This window comes from Ylistrum balloti, unplaced genomic scaffold (assembly GCF_031769215.1).
Source record: "Ylistrum balloti isolate Yb309-2 unplaced genomic scaffold, AGI_CSIRO_Ybal_v1 Utg370650, whole genome shotgun sequence".
Classification (NCBI taxonomy): domain Eukaryota; kingdom Metazoa; phylum Mollusca; class Bivalvia; order Pectinida; family Pectinidae; genus Ylistrum; species Ylistrum balloti.
In genome coordinates this window covers 140,026-162,212 of record NW_026782395.1, presented here as the reverse complement: position 1 = coordinate 162,212, position 22,187 = coordinate 140,026, and the positions used below count along the sequence as shown (strand labels likewise).

The 22,187-nt window shown below is 36.6% G+C and overlaps 1 protein-coding gene across 1 annotated transcript; it reads left to right on the top strand.

Moving 5' to 3' along the window:
• Positions 1-17,235: 17,235 nt before the first annotated feature.
• On the top strand, positions 17,236-21,824 carry LOC132557247 (noggin-2-like). The gene is made up of 2 exons (XM_060221737.1): positions 17,236-17,738; positions 19,430-21,824. Exon 2 carries the CDS (start codon positions 19,453-19,455, stop codon positions 20,260-20,262), a length of 810 nt encoding a protein of 269 aa, XP_060077720.1. The 5' UTR covers positions 17,236-17,738; positions 19,430-19,452; the 3' UTR covers positions 20,263-21,824.
• The last annotated feature ends 363 nt before the right edge of the window (positions 21,825-22,187 follow it).

The following is a 22,187-nucleotide window of genomic DNA, read 5'->3' as shown; positions in this document are numbered from 1 at the left end:
CTACACAACCCTCAAATCAACAATTAACCCCAACAAAAACCCTCAAATCAACAATTAACCCCTACACAACCCTCAAATAAACAATTAACCCCCACACAACCCTCAAATCAACAATTAACTCCTACACAACCCTCAAATCAACAATTAACCCCTACAAAACCCTCAAATCAACCATTAACCCCTACACAACCCTCAAATCAACAATTAACCCCTACACAACCCTCAAATCAACAATTAACCCCTACAAAACCCTCAAATCAACCATTAACCCCTACACAACCCTCAAATCAACAATTAACTCCTACACAACCCTCAAATCAACAATTAACCCCTACACAACCCTCAAATCAACAATTAACCCCTACAAAACCCTCAAATCAACCATTAACCCCTACAAAACCCTCAAATCAACAATTAACCCCTACAAAACCCTCAAATTGACAATTAACCCCTACAAAACCCTGAAATCAACGATTAACCCCTACACAACCCTCAAATCAACAATTAACCCCTACAAAACCCTCAAATCAACCATTAACACAAACCCTCAAATCAACAAATTGACAATTAACCCCTACAAAACCCTCAAATCAACAATTAACCCCCTACCAAAACCCTCAAATTAACAATTAACCCCTACAAAACCCTCAAATTGACAATTAACCCCTACAAAACCCTGAAATCAACCATTAACCCCTACACAACCCTCAAATCAACAATTAACCCCTACAAAACCCTCAAATCAACCATTAACCCCTACACAACCCTCAAATCAACAATTAACCCCTACAAAACCCTCAAATTGACAATTAACCCCTACAAAACCCTGAAATCAACGATTAACCCCTATGAAATCCTGAAATCATATATCAACATCCTTGTTCAATGATGAAGAGTTTTCTGGTCCCTTTCAACAAGATGAGAAGCCATTGCTGAAGTCAGGGATGACAACATAAGCTCTCCCTCTCTTTGAAAAGTAAGCTAAAAATTATATGAAAAAATGTTTAAAGTAAGGAGACATCCATTGATTTTGTAACTAGGGAAATAGTCAAATTTTTTATATTATTGCTTTAAACCTTTAAAAATCATCCAAAAATAGTTTATACAGTTTATGCATACTCATACAAACAGTACCTTTTTCTTGGCAATATTCTTTCATCTGTGTTTCATCTCCATTCATTTTCAAGACTGCTAAAGCTTGTTCTGTTGATCCGGCTGCAAATATAATATCATCCAATCCGTCTCCATCAACATCTAACAGTCGCACATTAGACTCCGACACTGAATCCACTGTAACAAATGTTTTAACAAAATCAGGAATATGACCCCAGCTTTCATGGAAATCAAGTGTCATAATATTTATTTATGATGTAAATGAAAATGTAAAAAGTGTGGGGTTTAACCAATAAGCATTTCATTAAATCACAAACATTAGCATTACATTTCTTTGTAGGTTAAAGCACATGCATTTTATCCAGCATTGTGATGTCACCGATGGCAACAGACGTAATTGTCCCGAGCTCTGCAAGGCGATGAGTCCAATATTACCAATTTACACCGTAAACAAGGACAGATTGTAGTTCTTTTTAGCAGAGAGGTGCCTATAGGTACTATCGAGGCACAGTTAAAATTTCAAAAGGTTTGAAGCCAGGAAATGGTAAAAAATATGCTGAACATCAACATGCCGCAACCAGCCGGCAAGCATGGTGACATAAACAAACAACATGATAACGATAAAACGGCCTATAAATACGAAATCTTTCATCAAATAATTGAAATCACCATTGATCGATATACACCTAAAAGCATCTAAGAAGCAAACAAAAGACAGAATCCTCTAGATAGCCAAACTGTACAGGCCATTAAATGGAAGCATAAAAGCTGGCTGAGATACCTTGAAACAAGAGAAGGTGAGAAATACAAAGAATATGTATGTGCCAGAAATAAAGTGGAGACTTTAGTTAGAAAATGTAAAAGAACTTTGGAGCAGGAAATGGCACAGGCAGTAAAAACTAACCATTTTGAAGATATGCAAGCTCAAAACAAAAACAAGATCCAGAATCCCTGATTTGCACACCAAGCATGGAAACAAAATATTAGTCGCTAAAACTGATAAGGTGAAGGCGAATGCATTAGCAAACTTTTTCTAGAGTGTATTCACGGTTGAACCGCAAGGCTACATCCCAGTTCTGAAAGATTTTACTGTAAACAGTCTGTGCATCAATACTGAAATTTCAGAGCTTCAAGTATATAACATTTTAAAATCATTGAACCCCACTGAATCACCAAGACCAGATAACATTCATCTGAGAGTACTTAAAGAAACTGCTGATATATTGAAAAACTCTTTATGTGATGTCTTTAACTCTTCCCTAAAGTCTGGAGAACTTCCTGAAGGCTGAAAGGAAGGTCAGGTTACTGCAATACACGAAAAGTAGGACAAGAAATCACCAGCAAATTACAGGCCAATTATCTTAACAAGTGTACTATGTAAAGCTATGGAGAAAATCATCAGGACAAGTATAATGACCCATCTGGGTATAAAATTTCTTAACTGGCAGAAAACAGTGCATATCAGTAAACGGGGAAATGTCAGACTGGAGAGTGGTAACAAGTGGGATCCCACTGGAAAGTGTTTTAGGCCCATCTTTTTTTTGTAGTTTATTACGGAAACTATTAACGCACGAACATATTTATTTGCAAATGATACAAAAATTTATAGTCATAATGATAACTTGAATCTCCAGAAAGATTTAGATAAGCTTCAACAATGGTCTAATAAATGGCTCTCGAAATTTCACCCGGACAAATGCAAATTTATGCACGTAGGAAAGAAAACCGATAAAACACTGCTACACTTATCTGGAGACGAGGTAAGTGGAAGAGTCGAGGTTACATTAGATCAGGTAACAAAAGAAAAGGACCTTGGAATTATAACAGACAACAACCTTAATTTCAACGAACATATTCATGACGCAGTCAATAAAGCCAATAGAATAATGGGAACTATCTGAAGAACATGCACGTACTTAGACAAAAAGTCCTTCTGTCTTTCATATAAAGCGCTTGTACATCCGCACCTTGAATATGGGGCCTGAGTGTGGAATCCCTATTTGCAAAAAGACATAAATGATTTGGAAAATGTGCAAAGAAGAGCAACAAAACAAAAACCGGGAATGAAAGACCTAAACTCTGAAAGCAGGCTATGGATCCTTAAATTACCGACACTGAGGCACAGAAGATTGAGAGGAGATATGATTCAAGTATACAACTAACACATGGAGGATATGATAGGGCTGTCGCGGAGGATTTCCTGAGGGAGGATTTCCTGATACAAAGCAATAACAAGATAACAAGAGGGCAAGTTTTCCACCATTAAAAAGAAGGAGCAGACTAAATCTGAGGTAATATTCTTTCTGTGAACGGGTGGTAAACCACTGGAATTCACTTCCTAATGCCGTTGTAACGTCACCAACAATCAAAACTTTCGAATCCTGATTGGATAATCATTGGAGGCAAACTGAATGTGTTTATAATCATGAACTAGACAATAACACACTGATCCATATTCGGGATACTAATTCTTTAAACTCTCGTCTGGATATATAGGTTTAATAAGTCTACGTCCAGTATATTATTATTATCATAACTGTATATGTACACTTACACATTTACAAATCATATTACTATATATAATATGAAATTTCTCAAAAAAAAGAAAAAGATATTTTTCCATTTCATAAACACTCTAGCCAGCAAGTTTATATGAAAGAAAAACAAACTTTATGAACCTCATCACAAAATCAAGAATCTTTTTTTTAAATGGTAAAATGCCAGGTTTTTTAAATCATTTTCATAAAGTAAACACCTTTTGCCTCGACCATGAAATATATTTCGCCTCCATTGTGAAACTGTAATTTAACTTGAAAAGACACTGACTTTATCATTTCATTATATTCTCAGTTAAGAACACCCAAATAAGTCAAACTGCTCAAAAGACATGTGTACTATGATATACTTACAAAATCCATCAAATAATCTATTCCAATTTTTTGACATTTCACCATTCTTGGACTGACTAAGATTTCCTGCTGTGGATATGTGGTTATCATGAGAAGAATATGAACGAATAGCTGCAAAAATTCCTATAGACACAATCACAGCAACAAAGAAAATAGCTGCAACAAGACCGATCATTCGACAGGTCGAGAGATCTTTCCTCCTCTTGCGCTTGCGATGCTGTGGTGAAGGTGGCTTTAGGCCATTTTGTGGTGGTAACAGTTTCAGTTCTAAATCACCATAACTTGCACTGTCTTTTACAAAAATGTTGTCATCTGAGTCATCGCTTAACATCAAAGGCACTCTGGTATACTCCATGAATGGACAGAGGTCTCACAAATTCTGAAATAACATGAAATAGTCATTAGAAACTACAGGCAATGTTGATTGTAGTATTCATTCTATTACATAGCCCAAGGTTTGGACATACCTTGATGAGGTGAAAGTGGGGTCAAAATAACACTGTAATCCAAACTCTGTAGATTAGTCCTGGTCTTTGATTTTAACTTTATACTGAAACTAGTGTATAAAGAAATGTTATTGTTAATTTTATGCATAGGACACATTGTTGTTCATTCTGATTTGGGTTTAGTTACTACCATGTACTTACCTTGTTCTAGATTTCATATCACGTGTAAAGATTTGCAATTGATTTGAAGAAAATAATGCTAGAGGGCATTTTTATACCTTATCAAACATGTTTGAATATCACAAAAATTCAAAGGTTGTAGATATTAAAGTACAACTTATACATGTTTGTTACAATTTAAAATACATAGTCAGTTTCAGCAAAAAAATTACCATAAACTCAGTCAATATTATATCATAGAATACTGCTCATTATTTATAAGACATCGTTATCATATACATGTATATATTATTCACAATAATTTACCTGTATATATGTAATTACTTTGATAATTTCTATTCAGTTTATTTAATAGGAATTTAATAGGAAAAATAATGGATGCAGGCTGTAAGCCTCTATATCCATATCAATGAATTGTACATATACAAAAATAATTTGTTTACTTCCGATGTACATTGCATTTTTAACATTTAACCAGTAATCAATTTTATTAATTAAATAATTAATTAATTAGCAGAGAGTTTCAAATAATTGTCCAGTAATATTTCAAATTGTATAACATTATTTGCATCTATTATATATTGTGGTAAACTACTCCATTTATCTACAACTTGAAAACTGCAAAAGTTTTTTCTGATATCCAAAAGGCATGATCAATTAATAATCGATGTTCACTTGTTTGAGACATTTGGATGAGCATGACCAATCATTCGTTAATTTTGGAGTATCTAAATTCCAAGGAACACGAAATCTTATATTCCAAATGGTTCGGACTAGTATCAGAGTTGTATATAACACGTCTCTAACTAGTAAATAGCGGATATATCGACAGTCAGAACCTTTCGGACTAAAAATCTTACTGCTTAAATACTGTACCAGAAAATAACTAGGTCTTATATGTCAACAGTTCCCAGAAGCCTAGACAGTGCCACGCGAATGTAAACATTGTAATCTAACCCTATCAAAACTAACCGACACATTTCTTACTAATGAATTTGTAAACATATAAAATGCTAGTTTTTTCTTGTAAAAAGACAACATTAACATTCACTTCTCTATCATTTATCAGCAAAGTTTAACACTAACTAATTCAGTAATGTGTCCTATTTTGAAATAACTTCCCGTTAACTGCATAACGTTTTTCACCTGTACATGTAGAAACTCCTGCTCCGGCGAATGTTTATACCGGAAGAGCTTGATAATAACTTCCGGTTGTAGTCGTTTGATTCGGATTTTTGTAAAAACATAACCTGGATATTGCATATTGTTTTCAATGCAGCCATACTTCCATGTCACAGCTTAATGACTGAAAGTAGTGTCACACGTATTATCTTCAGGGCTTGATTTGCAGGGCCGCTCGAACTACGCTCGCCATCCAAGTGAAAATATCTTATGATATTTTGGCAATTTCTCATGCTTTACAGAGTCAGTACATATCAAACATATACTAAATCTAGCTGATTAAATCAGTGATCTTGAGAGTGTTCAGGTTTTATCATTCTTTACAGCATCGGAAACTCGAGGATGCGTTATTTCCTGGAGTTACAGCGATGCTGGTGGGGCATGGCTAAGTACTATTCCCGTGTCCCTACATGGACGCCAATGTAACAGAGGTCATTATTCATTTTAATACCTCCACTAGGAATCGTACCCGGGACCCCTGGCGTACTAGTCTGACGCTCAACCAATCGAGCTAAAGAGAAGTTCCCTCTAGCCAAGTGGTATATTGCGGCTAGTATTTTACCAGGGTTACACTTAATTTCTGAATGTCACTACTAGCTTTCTTGTTCAGTATTTTGAAATTTTAATCTAAAGCCCATCAACAATTATTCGAAATAAACTCGTCAATATTTATATGAACTTTTCTCTCTAAACAAAAACTGTTGTGGTACTAGATCTGGAACGATGAACTTCTCAATAAAAAACGTTAAAAGCATAGAAATTTCTTCCTTTTCTACTTCGGCCGCAAAAGATTGGAATTCCCTTCCAGAAAATATTAAAAATTCTAAAAATAAATATCATTTTAAAAACAAAGTAAAACAATTTCTGATGCTACAATCAAAAGGCGAATTTGACAACCCCTTCGTCTACTATTGAGCTCAACCTCCACTTCTTTGCGTCTGGTTGAACGGGTAGTGATGTTATATTATTGTTCATATTATGTTATATTATTGTTCATGTTATATTATTATGTAATATCTCTTCAAATCCCATCCTTTTTCATAAATGCCCCGAAATGTGCTAAAACATTTTATTCACTTTCAGTATTTGTTTTTCATATCTTCTATGTAAATGTAATTTTCATTCAAATGTAGTGCTCTGTTTCATTTATAGTTAATGCTGCGAAAATTAATTCAATCTCATTTTCCATGGCTTTACATCGGAACCGGAATGATTACGCTTTAAATGGACCTTATTGGAAATAAGCCTATTTTATAGGCTTTATGGGTAATCCAAGGCCAAAGGCATTTTCATCTGGTTTTATCAAATTTCTCTCTTTTTTATTGATATTTCTAAAATTTTCAACTATTTTACTTAGAAGATTTGCAAGCACAGTGTAATTTAATTTCTGCGATACTAGTTTAAACTGTGATATTTTAAGGTATGTGAAATTCTTCTGTGATATTTTATATTTTATGATTAATAATTTTAAGAAATCCACAATAATTTATTACTGATTTTGATTGTTATTGAATTGCTTATGTAATGTGATATTTGTAATGTGTAATTTTATTATGCCTTTGCCCGAATAAACATAATAAACATAATAATAATAGTCTCGCGTGCCAGAGGCACGCAATCAAGCTCTTTAAAAACTAGGCGAACGGACCTGCAGGTAAACAGAGTTGCCTCCCTTTATATATATATATATATATATATATATATATATATATATATATATGTGTGTGTGTGTGTGTGTGTGTGTGTGTGCTTACAATGGTTGTCGTATGGTAGACAAGATTGCCTGCCGTAGTTTTTCTAAAATCCGTTTCGCTTCACTTTGAAAATTTAATCAAATTTCAACCTCCACCATCTCGCGGAGAAAAAAGTTATGAAAAATACACTTTAGCAGATAACCCGGTCTACACTGTATGGTCCTTATAAGTGGAACAGTATTCATTTGGAAATCAGAAGTCTCGCCATTGAACAAAAGAGAAATAAAACACGTAACAAAATTATCTTTAATAATTGTAGAAGCTGTTTATAAAATTTCATCTAATCAAAGTTGGAACAGCTGTACTTTATTCCTTTATGTATCATCCTCGACCAATACCATGATGCCACACCATTTACACAAGCAGGCACATTGATGACGTCTTAAAGGCACAATCAGTCACAGCAGAGTATTCAATACAAGCAATGTATATGTTAAAAATAACCGCACGTGACCTATTTTCTCTCGACACCTCATTCGATCGATATGCACTCCAAATGTTACGTAGGTGGGTAATCAGTAACTTATTGTGCGTAAGAGACCTGAGGACGATCATTGCGCATCACTTGTCATATATAGCTTTTACAAGTTTCCCCTTGGCAAGACATATACAGCAATTTACTGCTTGTAAACTCAATACCACCGTCCGATATTTTGTAAGATTGGGCGATCCGACACCATCCTCTCATCCAATCGAGTGAATGACATAATAGGCACATTTTGCAATGTAAGTTTTCATTATTGAACAAATCGGGGTGAAAATTTCAAGATCGTAAGAATTCGGACCTGAAATTTTAGACTAAAATCTTTGGGTCCAATATCATATATACTAGACTGGATTACCTGCCTTAGTTACAACTTTTCTTCGCTAGCTTGCAATCGACTGAGAAAGGTCAAGGCCGTCATTTCGGTCAAAACTCAATTAACGAATCATTGGTTGGGTTTGAGTCTCGAAATTGTTTAAAATGGCAACGTGTGTCAGATAAAGTATCTGCAATATCAGGGAGTATTCGCCATAGAAAATATTTCCCCCAATTAAACAGGAATTTACTTGTAGATGTGCCATCTTTGAATAAGTTTTCATGATGATATTTTGTTGAAAAGTTGCAAGAGAAAGGACTGCTTGTTCTGGACGTCAAAACGTATTTCTTCACACTCCTTCTGCTTATGTTTCGATGACACTGAAAGAGAAGATATCTTGCGCCATGATAAATTGTTTTTGATCTCGTGGACGCAGTTTATGAATGTCGTAGTTTTTTTCACTCTCCGGTAGAGTTCGCTTCGAAAGAGTAACACTAAGGGGGGTAATCCAGACAACGTTGTACATCGACGTCAAGCAGGAATGACCTGTAGAATAATTACTACAGACAACATGTAATCACTTTTTCTTTTGACTATAAGGAATTGTCTATTGCTCTCTGGTCAGTAAGCTTTGAGGCCTGCAGGCATGCTACTCTGAAACTATTCAATCAAATCTGGTAGAATGCATACCCTTCAGTCCGAATATATATCCGAGAGCGTTCTCGAATTTTACTTTGGACACTGTCTCCACGACCGCTCTACAAGGCAACGGGAAGGATCATCCATCAATGACGTCATCAAACTGTCAATTAGTCTATAACCACGCCCTAATCAGAGAGTTTATCTCTCGAATTTGTCGACTTGTTCCTTGCCGAATTGATGCTGCGGTGGCGATAACGTCTACAATTAGATCGTGTAGGGTTTTTTTTCTCTTCAGACACGATCACTAAGTCTATTGTTGCGTAGTAAGTTTCCTGGCCATCTCCTTCATAAACATACGCGAGTGAACGCCAGCACGGCGGGAATGTTCCTCCGTCGCCGACAACACAGATTTTACCGGCTGTAGGTACAAATTCAGAACAAGAAATAATGAGACTCTCAGGATGACAATGCAGCTGTTCTAAACATCGGAATAAAAATCCCGACGTCTCAGGACTGAGTTCAGATATCTAACCACGGAAGCCCGTGATATGGGTATAAAAATACATTCTTACGAAGGTCACACGTACACATTTATTGTAAATAAGTTGGATAACAGTTTAATTAACTCTATTTATGAAATTTAGAAAGAGGGAGGGAAAGTGGGAGATGGTGTCGGCAAAAAATTATAAACTTTATCACGTTTGAAATTCAAAATAAAAAATGATGTCTGGCTTGGTTTTTGATTTGAAAAATTTCAATATTTTATGTTTACAATTGGCCTTTGATAAAGTAATGATAGAGAATCAGTGATGAGTGTAACACTGTCCATGCCTGCTACGTCTCTTCTCAATGCATGGTTATTGTGTAGACTCATTTAGGAAACACATGCACTCATCGTGTGACTTAAGTGCTTTTAGATGTAGAGCGATACCAAATCGGCACCGAGATTTAAAGATCCCCGACCATTTAATTTATCAAGAGCTTTATTTTCAAACTGAATTTTTCCAGACGAATCTGTTAGTTTCTCATTATTTTGAGGTGAATACAAAATAAAAATTATTTTAAATTATCACACTATATACGTTTTGTAATATTTTTGCTACCATAAATTAATTTAGATAAACTTCATTTATCGATAAACTTTTGTTGTTTTCTATGGTCGATACAAGCTAGTCATCAATCAAGCGAGATATAAGCGAGTAAGACTATTTGACCTACTTCCCTAATGAGTTATAATGATGTCATAAGCACAGTTGGTAGTATACAGCCTAGCTAGTCACTGGTGGTCGTGTCTGTGTTATAAACCATCCGGAAGGAGGGGTTCCGAACGCTTCCAGACGACGCACCAATTCAATTACTCCTCGTGACATAAGAAGATTTCTCCATCCCCCAGAAGACTCTGAAAAACGCTTTGACAAGTTTCGCCCAATGTAATTATGGGATATATAGTATGCGATTTACTTCCGCGTAAAATTGCGGCACACGGTCTTATACGTTAAATTCCGTCAGGCGGAAGTAGTTTTGTACTGGAATGGAAGTCGATTATTGGGTTTATCCATTGTACCGGAATGATGCTCACTTACTGGTCGTTCAACTGTAAAAGTATATTAATGACTCGTTTCATTTCGGCTGGGAAACGCCTAATAAAATAACCGTGTGACTTTCAATCGGACGACACCCATCTATAATGTCAGCCCGTATTATCCAGATTAAAAAAGGTGATAGGTTTTTGAAATTTAATTTCAAACCACCAAGGACTCGTTTTGAACTCAAAACTATATTCAAATATGCTTCTTCTGTTGTATCCGGTAAACGCTCGTTATTGGGTCGTTAAATTTTACAGGGGAGACGATCATTAAACGGGTTGTTAAATTTTACACGGGAGACGATCATTAAACGGGTCGTTACTTTTACACGGGGGACGATCATAATGGGTCGTTAAATTGTACAGGAAAGGGTTAGATTTATGTTGCCAGAAGAAATTCGATAAGGATACATTGTATTACACCAGAAACATAACAATTGATTAATCATTTCACTGTTCCTAAACAGCCTTTATAATCAAAGATTCATTTGATAATATGCAAATTACAACAATTAATGAGTTGGTTCATTGTATCAGGATAATCAATGTTGGTGATTATTTTGAACTTGGTACGTATTTAGCTGGTGGCTGGTATAACACAGACACTAAGATTGTGTATGATGATACAGCATCATTTTGTCATATCGTTATTTCGTATTACTAATCTGATGAAACGAAATATTTAAAAAAAAAATGGCGATTGATAGATAAAACATAAACTGATGTGAAGCGACCCAAGGTTTTCTCCACGCTTTTTAACAATACTCTTCGTTTCCGCGGTGCGAGATAATGGTGATTATTTCGCTACTAAATAACGAGATGGCACATGACAACGAATTGCAGTTTCGATGAAGGTTGTAATCCTACCTGAAATCATGAAGCAAATTTTATTCAAATCGTCTTTCTTTCGTCAATAACTAACCGCGGGCAAGAATACTTTTTACAACATGAACATTTACAGTGTGTGTCACTCTGTTACAATACTGCAAACAGACAATCTAGAAACTGACAAATAGATACATTATTCTCGTTACTTAAACACATTTGTTCCGACGTTATTTTACAAATTAAATTGGACATTTTACAGAGGAAAACAGAAATCGTTTCCATGAGAATTAAAACTTGGATATAGCGTTAAACGGGTAAATATGAGGCTTGACTACGAGACGGAAATAATGCACAGATAATGTATTTTCAATTGGTATTAAGGGCGGCAAACACTTCACATTAAAACTATCAAAAAGGTTTTAGATTTTCAGATTATATTTGAACTCCCGGGATGAAAATAAAGTTTTACATAGAATGATAATTATTGTTTTATAAGAAACCGTGGTGAGAACACCCGCTGCTATTTAGCAATACATTAATACAATGGAAATATTTGGCTTAATTTCAATTTTGAATATTTAGAATGTTGTAATGTTGTACTTGAAGACCTGTTCCTCGTGTGAAAAAGAGATGTAATGCTATTATAAAATCCCAGTGGGTTATTTCTAATAAGAAACGAAAATGTGTTGAGACTGGTCATAAAATGCGGACTATAAATATTTCTTTAAAAAATAATAAATGAGCAATAAAATCAGCTTTGGCTATAAAGAGAGTGGGCACGTGCGTAGATGCATGCTCGCTTGGACTCCGACTCAAGAGTGATGTGTTATCTGTTGCTATCTCTCTGTACCAACCTGCTGCTGAGAATGTCGTCAATCGAACCGTCTGTGGCGGAGCGGGGCCACTCCGTGCTGTGGAGACGAAGAGACCGCATAGTGGAGACGTTGTGACTGGAGTTCACATAGCGAGCCGAGCACGCCCATCACTCACCCATCAACTCCCGGTACACATCGTGTATCGATGTCACATACCAGTATTACTGGAGATTAACATCTCATAGACGGTGAAGGTGGCCAAATTGGTAAGTTCTTTCAATCATCATCATCATCATCATCGTCGTCGTCGTCGTCGTCGTCATCATCATCATTAACAACATAAAAACATCATCATCATCTCATCATCATCGTCGTCGTCGTCGTCGCCATTATCATCAGCAACATAAAAACGTCGTCGTCGTCATCATCATCATCATCATCATCATCATCATCATCATCATCATCATCATCATCATCATCATCATCATCGTTATCATCATCATCAACAACATAAAAACATCATCATCATCATCATCATCATCATCATCATCATCATCATCAGATAACATCTATTTATTTGTTTCCTGTTTCACGCTTGAAAATATCAGGATGGGTTAGGTAAACAATTTGATTTATGAATTTTCATACCAAGTCAATATAGAAGGATGACATTCCTAAAACAAAAAGTTCACGAAAAATATGGTCGATAGGATAACAGAAAACAAACGACATCAATGTTGAAATCCGGGGAATCAATATACCTTTATCCTCCGCGCTAGCCATAGTGAGCGATAATTATGAAGATGTAGTTAAATTCACTGCGCATGTTCCGTGTTGGAACCCTCAATACACTTGATAGGACAAAATTTATGATGATGGTTTCATAATCAAGACGAAACCTGACGACAGGATATCTCATTTCCGACCTGAATGAAATAACTCGTATCTCTGTCACGATGTCGAGTGTTGGCCCGTGTGCTCATCACTCCGAGGTGTGTTTATGTAGGCCTGTTTATTATTCTGCCATGGGAGATATATAGTATATATTTTCAATATGATTTAATGTTTCTTCTCTATATACAAGTAACTTTTTTTTTTAATTGTTAGTGTTTGGAAATTTTCATCATCGCTAACGTCATGTATATACTTCAATGGTGATTTATCTAAGGAGAAAATAGACATATGTAGTCAAAGATATAATCTTAATAACTTTCCATGTTTATCATTTATTTAACGTGGAGGTATTCCGAACGAATATCGTGTATGTACCTTTGGTTTAAGTTAACACAGCCGGAGCTCGGTACTAGGACATCCTGTTACATTCAACAGCATTCTCGGTCTCCATCGCATTATCGCTATACACTAAAGAGTGAAACAAAGGGAAATAACTCTGGAAAATCAGAATGATTAAACATATTGTTACCTCATAACTACCGGACAAAAACAGCGTACTTTGATTTGCTGCGTAATTCACGATTGACAATTGACTTTCATTACTAATTGTTTTGGGAAAACTGTATCGTATAATCACAGTTAAACAACATAATTCTCAAGATTATGGACCTTCATGTGCTATTGTAGTGTTTTTGGGCAAGGCATTGTACCTAAAATGAGCTTGATAACATGCGATGGTCTCCCGCATGATGATCAGTAAGGAAACGATCAAACACTGCAAGGGGAGACCTCCACATCGGAATCAATGTGGATTTTGACGCATAACCCTGCATAACAAGAAACAATATTTTCGATATATCGATGTTCGTAATAACTTGTCGACAATTACACCATGAAAAATCGTGCATAAATCTGAAATACTTTTTATTAGTGTTTGTCTAGAAAAATTGTCAACTAGAAAGGCTGTCTTATACGGCGTCATATTTAGTCTTAATTCTTGTACAAGCATTTGGACACTGGCAATGTTGTAGCCACCAACACGATACGTTTTCAAAGGTCTCTCCTGTCATGGACACAGATCTCTACAATATACCAGAAAACAGTCCCAGATTACAAGAACGGGAAGTTTTTGACTCATAATTGTATTTACAGCGATTTGATTATGTTTAATGAAGATAGAGAATACGGAATGGAGCCGGAAAATTCTCAACGATGTTTGATCAACTTATTGCTTCTTCTTGGCTCAAACTCGTTACAAAATGCCGTAAACATACCTGTTCAGACTTTTATCACTTGGACTGGGAGAAAGAAATCAATCTCTGAAAATGTATCACTCCGTCATATGTTCGGTAACATTAATTCTGTAACTGACGGCAACCTCCTTTCAGTAAAAGCTCAGTGAATCTTTTTCGTTAATTTTCAGTGATGGAAGTTGTTTTCTTTATGCCTTTCACATGAACTTCAGTCGACTTTTACACACATTTTCTATCTAATTTATAGCACCAATTAATTCAAATATAACAACCTCGCTGCTATCTCGTGCGAGATAGAAGTGAAGAGCAGGACCGAGCAGTATCAATGCTGTTATATGGGCACAGATCCGAGAGGGGTTTTTTATAGTCAATAATATGCTTGACAACCGAACTTGTGACAATTACTGGCACTGAAAAGGTTTCTCCACGGTAACTGGCTACTAATGTTTGATTTCCACGACAAGAACCACATTCGAACACAAAAATAACGAAAAGAAATGAACCCTTTGGAATTGTATGACTGCGAATGTTGTATATCTGGAAGAGATAAAATAAAAAGAAGTTTATCTGTAGGTATTCGACTGTTTCTTGATAGCACTAGGCACGTAGTTAAAGGGATATCCGTGTTGTGCCTCCCAACCATCTAAACGTCAGTAAGGTACATATCAAAATGGAAATTATTACCAAAACTAGATAACACATGCACGTGGATTTCTATCCCATTGCACTCAATGTAAAATGGTTCATGTTTACTACGAAACGCATAAATGTCTTATCTTTTATTTTTCTTAGTTTATCGCCCTTTGAACAGCTAGGATCATTTTATGGCGAATTCTCTTTGTGGATATCTCATTAAACAACATACGGAAGGCCCGTCGCATGTTATCTAGGGAAATTAGGGTAAAGCTTCCCGCACGAGGAAACAACCGCTTCAGCACGGACCGGTCAGTTTCTCAGCTTCCTAAAAAACACAAACGGACACAGATAAGGACTAATCACCTCTGATTTTATAAATCGCATTGTATCATTGAAAATAAAATCCGTACTTTGAATTTTACAACCGGTCATACTATAATTGAAATCAAAATAATTCCTCTGTAGATGGCTCGGTCAGCAGAGCATCCGACAAATACAACTTAATATTAAAATGAAAGTGTATGGTTCGATTCTTATCCAGGTCGGTGTATTTCTCAAGATGCTGATATAACGGAACTCCCTGTGCTTTAACGGTTGTTTCGGTGGGCGTGACACTATCAATAATTACTCAAGATAATATGCAGCGGTCTTCCGTATGATGTTCGGTGAAGTAGTTACCAGGTGCTACAAGGAAACTCCATCTCTTAATGACCTTGGCTGGTGATATAACGATAATCATCCTATCGCCGATCCATACCTATTGATCGTTCCGAGAAACAACGTTTAAACACTTATGGTGTTTGTCAATGACGTCAGTTGAGATGCTTTGAATCTCACGATTGCCACCAAACGCAAATGCCTAATTTCCGTAAGTAATGTTCATTTAAACTATGAGAGTTTGTGCGTCAGTACTATTTTTTTGTCTGCTTTTTTTCTTGAAAATATTCAGATTTTTTATGCCAAAGTGATTATAAACACAGAAATAGAACCGACATGCTTTTTCAGTTTGGAAATTAACAGCCAGAGATATATAACTAGACTGGTCAGCGTAAAAACGTGTCTGCGGCTGTCTTAAGGAATCAGTGGGCGCTATTTTACGGCGTATTTACTATTAACGGATACGTATGTTAATTGAATTGTGAAACGGTGTGTTCGTCTCTGAGAGTGCCGATCTTTTTTGGCATAATCTTATATATATCTACCAAATTTAAAACTGCCAAAACCCATGTTCATTCTACATATAATGAAATTCATCTTGACATTTTATGGCATAAATAGATTTTCCTACAAAGCGTAATAAATAGTCCGTTGGCTGCGTATCGAACCTGCCGTGAAATGTCCTTGGTGTGTTGGGCATTGCTCGCGGATTGATGGTCGTCAGTAACATCTAACATATGATTTATGGGGAGAACCCTCTAGTTCCGCTGTTGATATTCCGCGAGCACTAACGCCCCCACCAGCTAACATGGGATGTTCACACCGTTGAGTTGTGGGTTTATCTTGACTTCATCTGTGCTACAGGCTTGTTGGGATGACATTTAAGAATCTGAGTATTACGACAAATGTCTACCAACTGCGCGTTCTTCAGGGTAGGAATGACAATATCCGGTTCCGGTTATATTTAATTTTGCGACGAGAAATGCAATCTGACAATTTTAGTGTGAAAAATTATTTAAAGATTCCAAAATTTCGCAAGCAAAATGTTTCGTTTCAAATGAACAGGCATGAGAGTGTGATACATAAATGCATAGTCATCTTTGCAGTTGTAATCATTTCACCTACATAAACTATTCTTAAGATTTATATAACTGAAGTTTAAACTAATAAAATACTAGTGCATATACAGATAGACATTACGGTCTGAGGTGATCCGATTTATGTCCAAGTTTTCAATTTAACGGGCGTTGCGTGGAAGCGAGAACGAGTCCCGTTCATACCCACAGCCCGTACATAAAGTAATCATGACGATTTCACGTGAAAAAAATCGATCTAGATGAACAGTGTCTTTTATAATTAAGAAGCAAACGTGACAAGCCCCACGAAGAGCTTTATACTGCTAACGAAATATTCTGACAGTTTACGCAGGCGGGTTCGTTTCCACTCGCTCCGCCTCAAAACAGTGTCATTTAGAAGCTGTAACCAGCGTCACAAGTACGTTTGATATTACGTGAGGATCAATAGGGTTTTGTAAGTCTTAAGTGGCCAGCCGTGTTAGACAGATGATCATTGAGCGTGTGATATGTACGGGTAGGTGTTACGCAGTTTGACCAGAGACAGGCGCCGAAACGTGCTAATCTGTAAGGAAATGAGTGTTTACACTTAAGTGATAATCACAACGTGCTACATCAGCCGCCAATACTAGTGCTGGAGTATTATTGCACTGTAGGTACGCGGTGTGATGTTGATTCTCAATTTCTCAGGCAGTACGCACGCTGCCATTAAAACAAACAATGAAATTGACATCATAGACATTTTTCTCCCGCGGGTCGTGGTCAGTTCACGTGTTTCCGTGTGAGCTAAATTATTGTTGTGCTTCGGTGGTTTAAGTTCACCTATAAAATTAAAAAAAAAAACAATCAAACAAGTGGAACGTATCGTGAATGGTCAGGATATATACACTTTGAAACCATAGATGCAAACAATTAAACATTTTTGTGAAATACTTGAAGGAAATTTAAAACCGTGCAAATATTCTTCTTTGGTAAGTATGCGTTTTTTTTCTGTTTCCAAACCTTACTCTATAAGTCTTAATTTTATAAGCCTTACGAGTTTGTTTTAAGAGGCACGTAGAACATCCCTAATTTAACATGTTTGCATTTTTTAAAAATGATGTTGCAATGCACACGTGATGTGGCGAGATTAGGAAGGAGAATGAGAAATGAGGTAATGGCCAAGTCTGACCAGGCGGAAGCTCCAGCACCTGTTTAGCTGGGCAACGCCTTAGTAATATCGCCCTTGTATACAACTATCAATCTGTGGAATCTGACACTTAAGCATGGCAGACTTACCTGGTCGAATTTGCCATAAAATTGAAATAAGCACTAACCCGGAAATGGAAAACATCTGTGGACTACGATTGCCATCTTATATCTACCGTAATATTAGCTTTTTTGTGGTTTTGATTAAACACGGGGATTAGATGAGTGAGGGAGCGCGTGGTGTTTATTGTGAAATGACATTGGCAGGCCGGGTTTAAATCTGTCGGATGGGAAACCTGAGCTATCATGTACATGAAACATTCCCGTTTACTGTCCAGAGTAATTACTGTTGTGGTTGTCGGAGTATTCTCCATGCATACACATGTGTTATTTAGAAATACAGACGGACTGACGGACAGATGAGTGTACATAGGTAATTCATACTTATTATTGTGGACGAACAGACAGATACTGTACAATATGCAGACGAGGACAGATACTTCATGGATTTATGAACGGTTCGAAACATTTGCATCATGCAGTACAGGACGGACGGCGGTTGGATACTACATATTTAGTCATTGACATTATACAGACAGATAAACGGACAGATAGACATACACATGAGCCGAACGAGAATAATTACAAAAGACAGGCGGACAATATATTTACAGAAACGCACATAAACACGTACACTTAACAAATACTACGACGTATATTTACATGCATAGCATGTCTTAGCGTTTGGCGTGATATGGTATATTTATAACTGTCAACAGATTTTTCTGTACGGAGAAGTACTTAATGACCTATTGACTGAATGTTTGTCTCACAAATAAGAACTATCGTCAATGTCCTTTTGGCCCACGCGTGCATTGCTTGTATTATAAGTTTTAATTTTGTCGTTATCATATTACGATTTTAGACAGTTATATCGAAATATCTTTACCAAAGTTTGGTATTTATGTTATTGCGAAATTCCATACTCAGTTAATATAATAACTTCGTGTACGGTACAAAGTTTATACATGCGATACACGTGGGGATGTGGTGCAATTATTTTACAGAGGCCTGAGGAATTTCCAGCTCTGTATTTGATATCAGTACACGTTTCCGACGGTTCGATCGAGACATCTAGCATCTGTTTGTGTGCAGTAATATTTATGAGAGTTGACATCACGCGCACAACGAGAGCTGCTATACTTGCATTTTCAAAGTAGCGCAACCCCGAGATGGCATGGAGATCTACTTTTGCGTTGCAGATGCTCCATCTTACAATAAGTCTTTCCAGTTATTTAATCACACAAACCTTCTCAAGATAATTTTTGCCATGTCCGGAGTTACATTTTGTTTTTGTTTTGTTTTTTCAGACGGGCCCGTTCTTCTGTCACATTGTCTTTGAACTTGCATATTGATTAACAAAGTTCCCCTGGCTATAGACACCGTGTCTACAAATTCACATTTTGTTTTACAGATGACCCTGTAACTATCGACGTCATGGATATTTGCAGTCTCATCGTAACGATGTCCTTGATGGCAGAGTCCCTTTTTGTTCACTGCTACATCGATGACGAAAAACCATTGACCAACAACATATTTCCCGAGAGACAAAGAATACCATCTTTGGACATGTTTCCAGAACAACACACCAGTCCCTCGCCCTCGGACGATCCGAAACCATTTCGGCAATTTCCGCCATTTAGCAATCAATATAGACCAAGGAAAAAAGATCTCAAGACAAAGAAATTGTTGAAAAAACTCGGTAAAGGATTTTTGCCATTTTGGATGTCAATTGAGTCGCCATTAGGTACTTCTTCTGAAATTGAGTATGTGACATTATCTAACCCAGAGGAGAGCATTATAGACGGTCGACTAGCAGAGGAATTCGATAATGTAAACTTTACATTTACAAACAGGAACGGGTTAGTGGTGGACGTAGGGGAGGAAAATATTCAACTTTTCAAACGTTGGCTTCTCGCGCATGGCACGTGCCAGGTCAAATATGAATGGGAAGATCAGGGTCCGCTGTTTTGGCCAAGGTGGTTAAAAAAGGGAACATGCTCCAATGAGGTGTCATGCTCTTGGCCAATCGGGATGCACTGTGTTCCCAAAGAAAGTAAAATAGTACAGTTACTCCGGTGGAATTGTCGCATGAGGCGGCCTAGAAAAAACTCCTGGCGGAGGCATATGAACCAAATTTTGAGTGGTGCAGTATCGAGAAAAAGGAAACATCGTAAAAAGCGGATGAGATGCCGATGGACTAAGGTACAACTCCCGGTCACAGACGAATGTTTCTGTTCGTGTTAAGTCCTAGTATGTTTAGTGACATAGATATATACATATTGTATAACACGTGGTTTTGGGACACATTTAAACACGTAGAGCAGGGGTCAACTTCCGGCAGTCCAATTTATCGGACTAATATATATAATAAGTTGACAGTTTGAAGATTAAGATTATCATCATATGTATATACCAGCATTGACGCGAATCTCTTGACCATCACGTTGGTCATCATTGTCAGGTGGGCTGAAAAGTATGTCGGGCAAAAATTGGATTGGGAAGTGTTCTCCTCGAGACGATTTCCGGATAACAAATCACAAATATCGCTGTTATTTAATTTGTTTTTCTAACATAAGAAAACTAATGTAAAGTATCGATAAACAGAAGAGTGTGTTTAGTTTATCAGGATCTTCAAAGCTCTTGTTAAACATCAAACGAAACACTCAACTTCCCTCTATCAAATAAACCGTGCATCATCGAAACGACAGCAGACAGCACTGTCAACTTCAGAAGGATTTAAGAACGCGTTGAATTCTCTTTGCTACACGTGTTTCATTTACAAATTCTACATCTTTAATGACATCTGACGTCAGATAGCTAACATGAATTTATAACTGCAAGTACGAGTGTTGCAGATTAGCGGGCAACGAGTGCAATCACGATTGTTCTTTGTGTATATTATGTGTGGGTTTTTTTCATAATTGATTATCTTTCATATTTTGATGCTCTGTTCGTTTTCCGAATTTCGGACCGAATAATAACGGAAAAACCCGACGTCGAAACCGAAATAACAATGCGCCGCTTACAATTACCATAACGTATCTTTCAAATACTTACCACGATAAAGTTAATAACTGTCTACTACACATAATAACATGGCCTGTGATAGTCTTATGATTCAATATTGATGTTTATTTTCAAAAATATCTCGGAACATAAGAACTCCCAAAAAGGACATTACTAATGTATGGTTTGCTAAGGATGACACCGGCAAAGGGCATTTTTCATACCGTTGGGTTTAGTCGTGCTGTTAAGTGTTCTAACATCTGGTTTCCGATAACTCGTAACATAAGAATTCCCAAAAAGGACATTACTAATGTATGGTTTGCTAAGGATGACACCGGTAAAGGGCATTTTTCATACCGTTGGGTTTAGTCGTGCTGTTCAGTGTTCTAACATCTGGTTTCCGATAACTCCGGTGTAAGATGGAAAAATCTACCAGCGGAGAAAATGTACCAGGAATCATTGAAATCCATCTGATCACTAGACGCCGCGGCCACCATCATACTTTATGTAAAAAGAAAAAAAAAACGGAAAAAATACTTGCCGGGTTTTGTGTACCCGGGGAAAATATATTAGGTTTATGGGTGATTACTAGACTTTGAAAATGTTCAATAGGTATTTTGATTAGTAATATCATATGTGAATTTGTGTATTTGTTTGATTTCCGATGGTTTTGTGATGTCACAATTAATTCGATTATGACGTAATACATCAATCGTCTTTAGCTATATTACAACACTTTGAATGTACATTTTCGAGAAGACTTTTGTCGCTAAAATTATTAATAAATAATGGATGTTTTATATGTGGTTATATCTCAGCTGTCTTTTTAAAGGTTTTTCTTTAAATGAGGACCAGTATCGGTGAGGGAAATCTCCAATGTTCACGTGAACTGCTGAATAGTTGCGCGTGATGAACCGGAAGAAGCTACAAGGTACAAGGTTCTGTAGGAGTGAAAATATATTGTATTTTGTCAACGGGAATATGTTTTGCGTGCATATACTAGGCGATGCGACTGAATCCAAAAAGTCACGCTCCATGGTTATTATTTTACATATATAACAAAAAATCCTACGCTGTGCATGACAGATCACTTTGCAATGTCAGCAAAGTGGGTGTGATTTAAAAATTAATAAACTTTGGTCTTAATGCGGCAGAAAACAAAT

Excerpts from the sequence above, each read along its gene's own strand:
- LOC132557247 (XM_060221737.1), top strand. The coding sequence starts at position 19,453 with ATGGATATTTGCAGTCTCATCGTAACGATGTCCTTGATGGCAGAGTCC.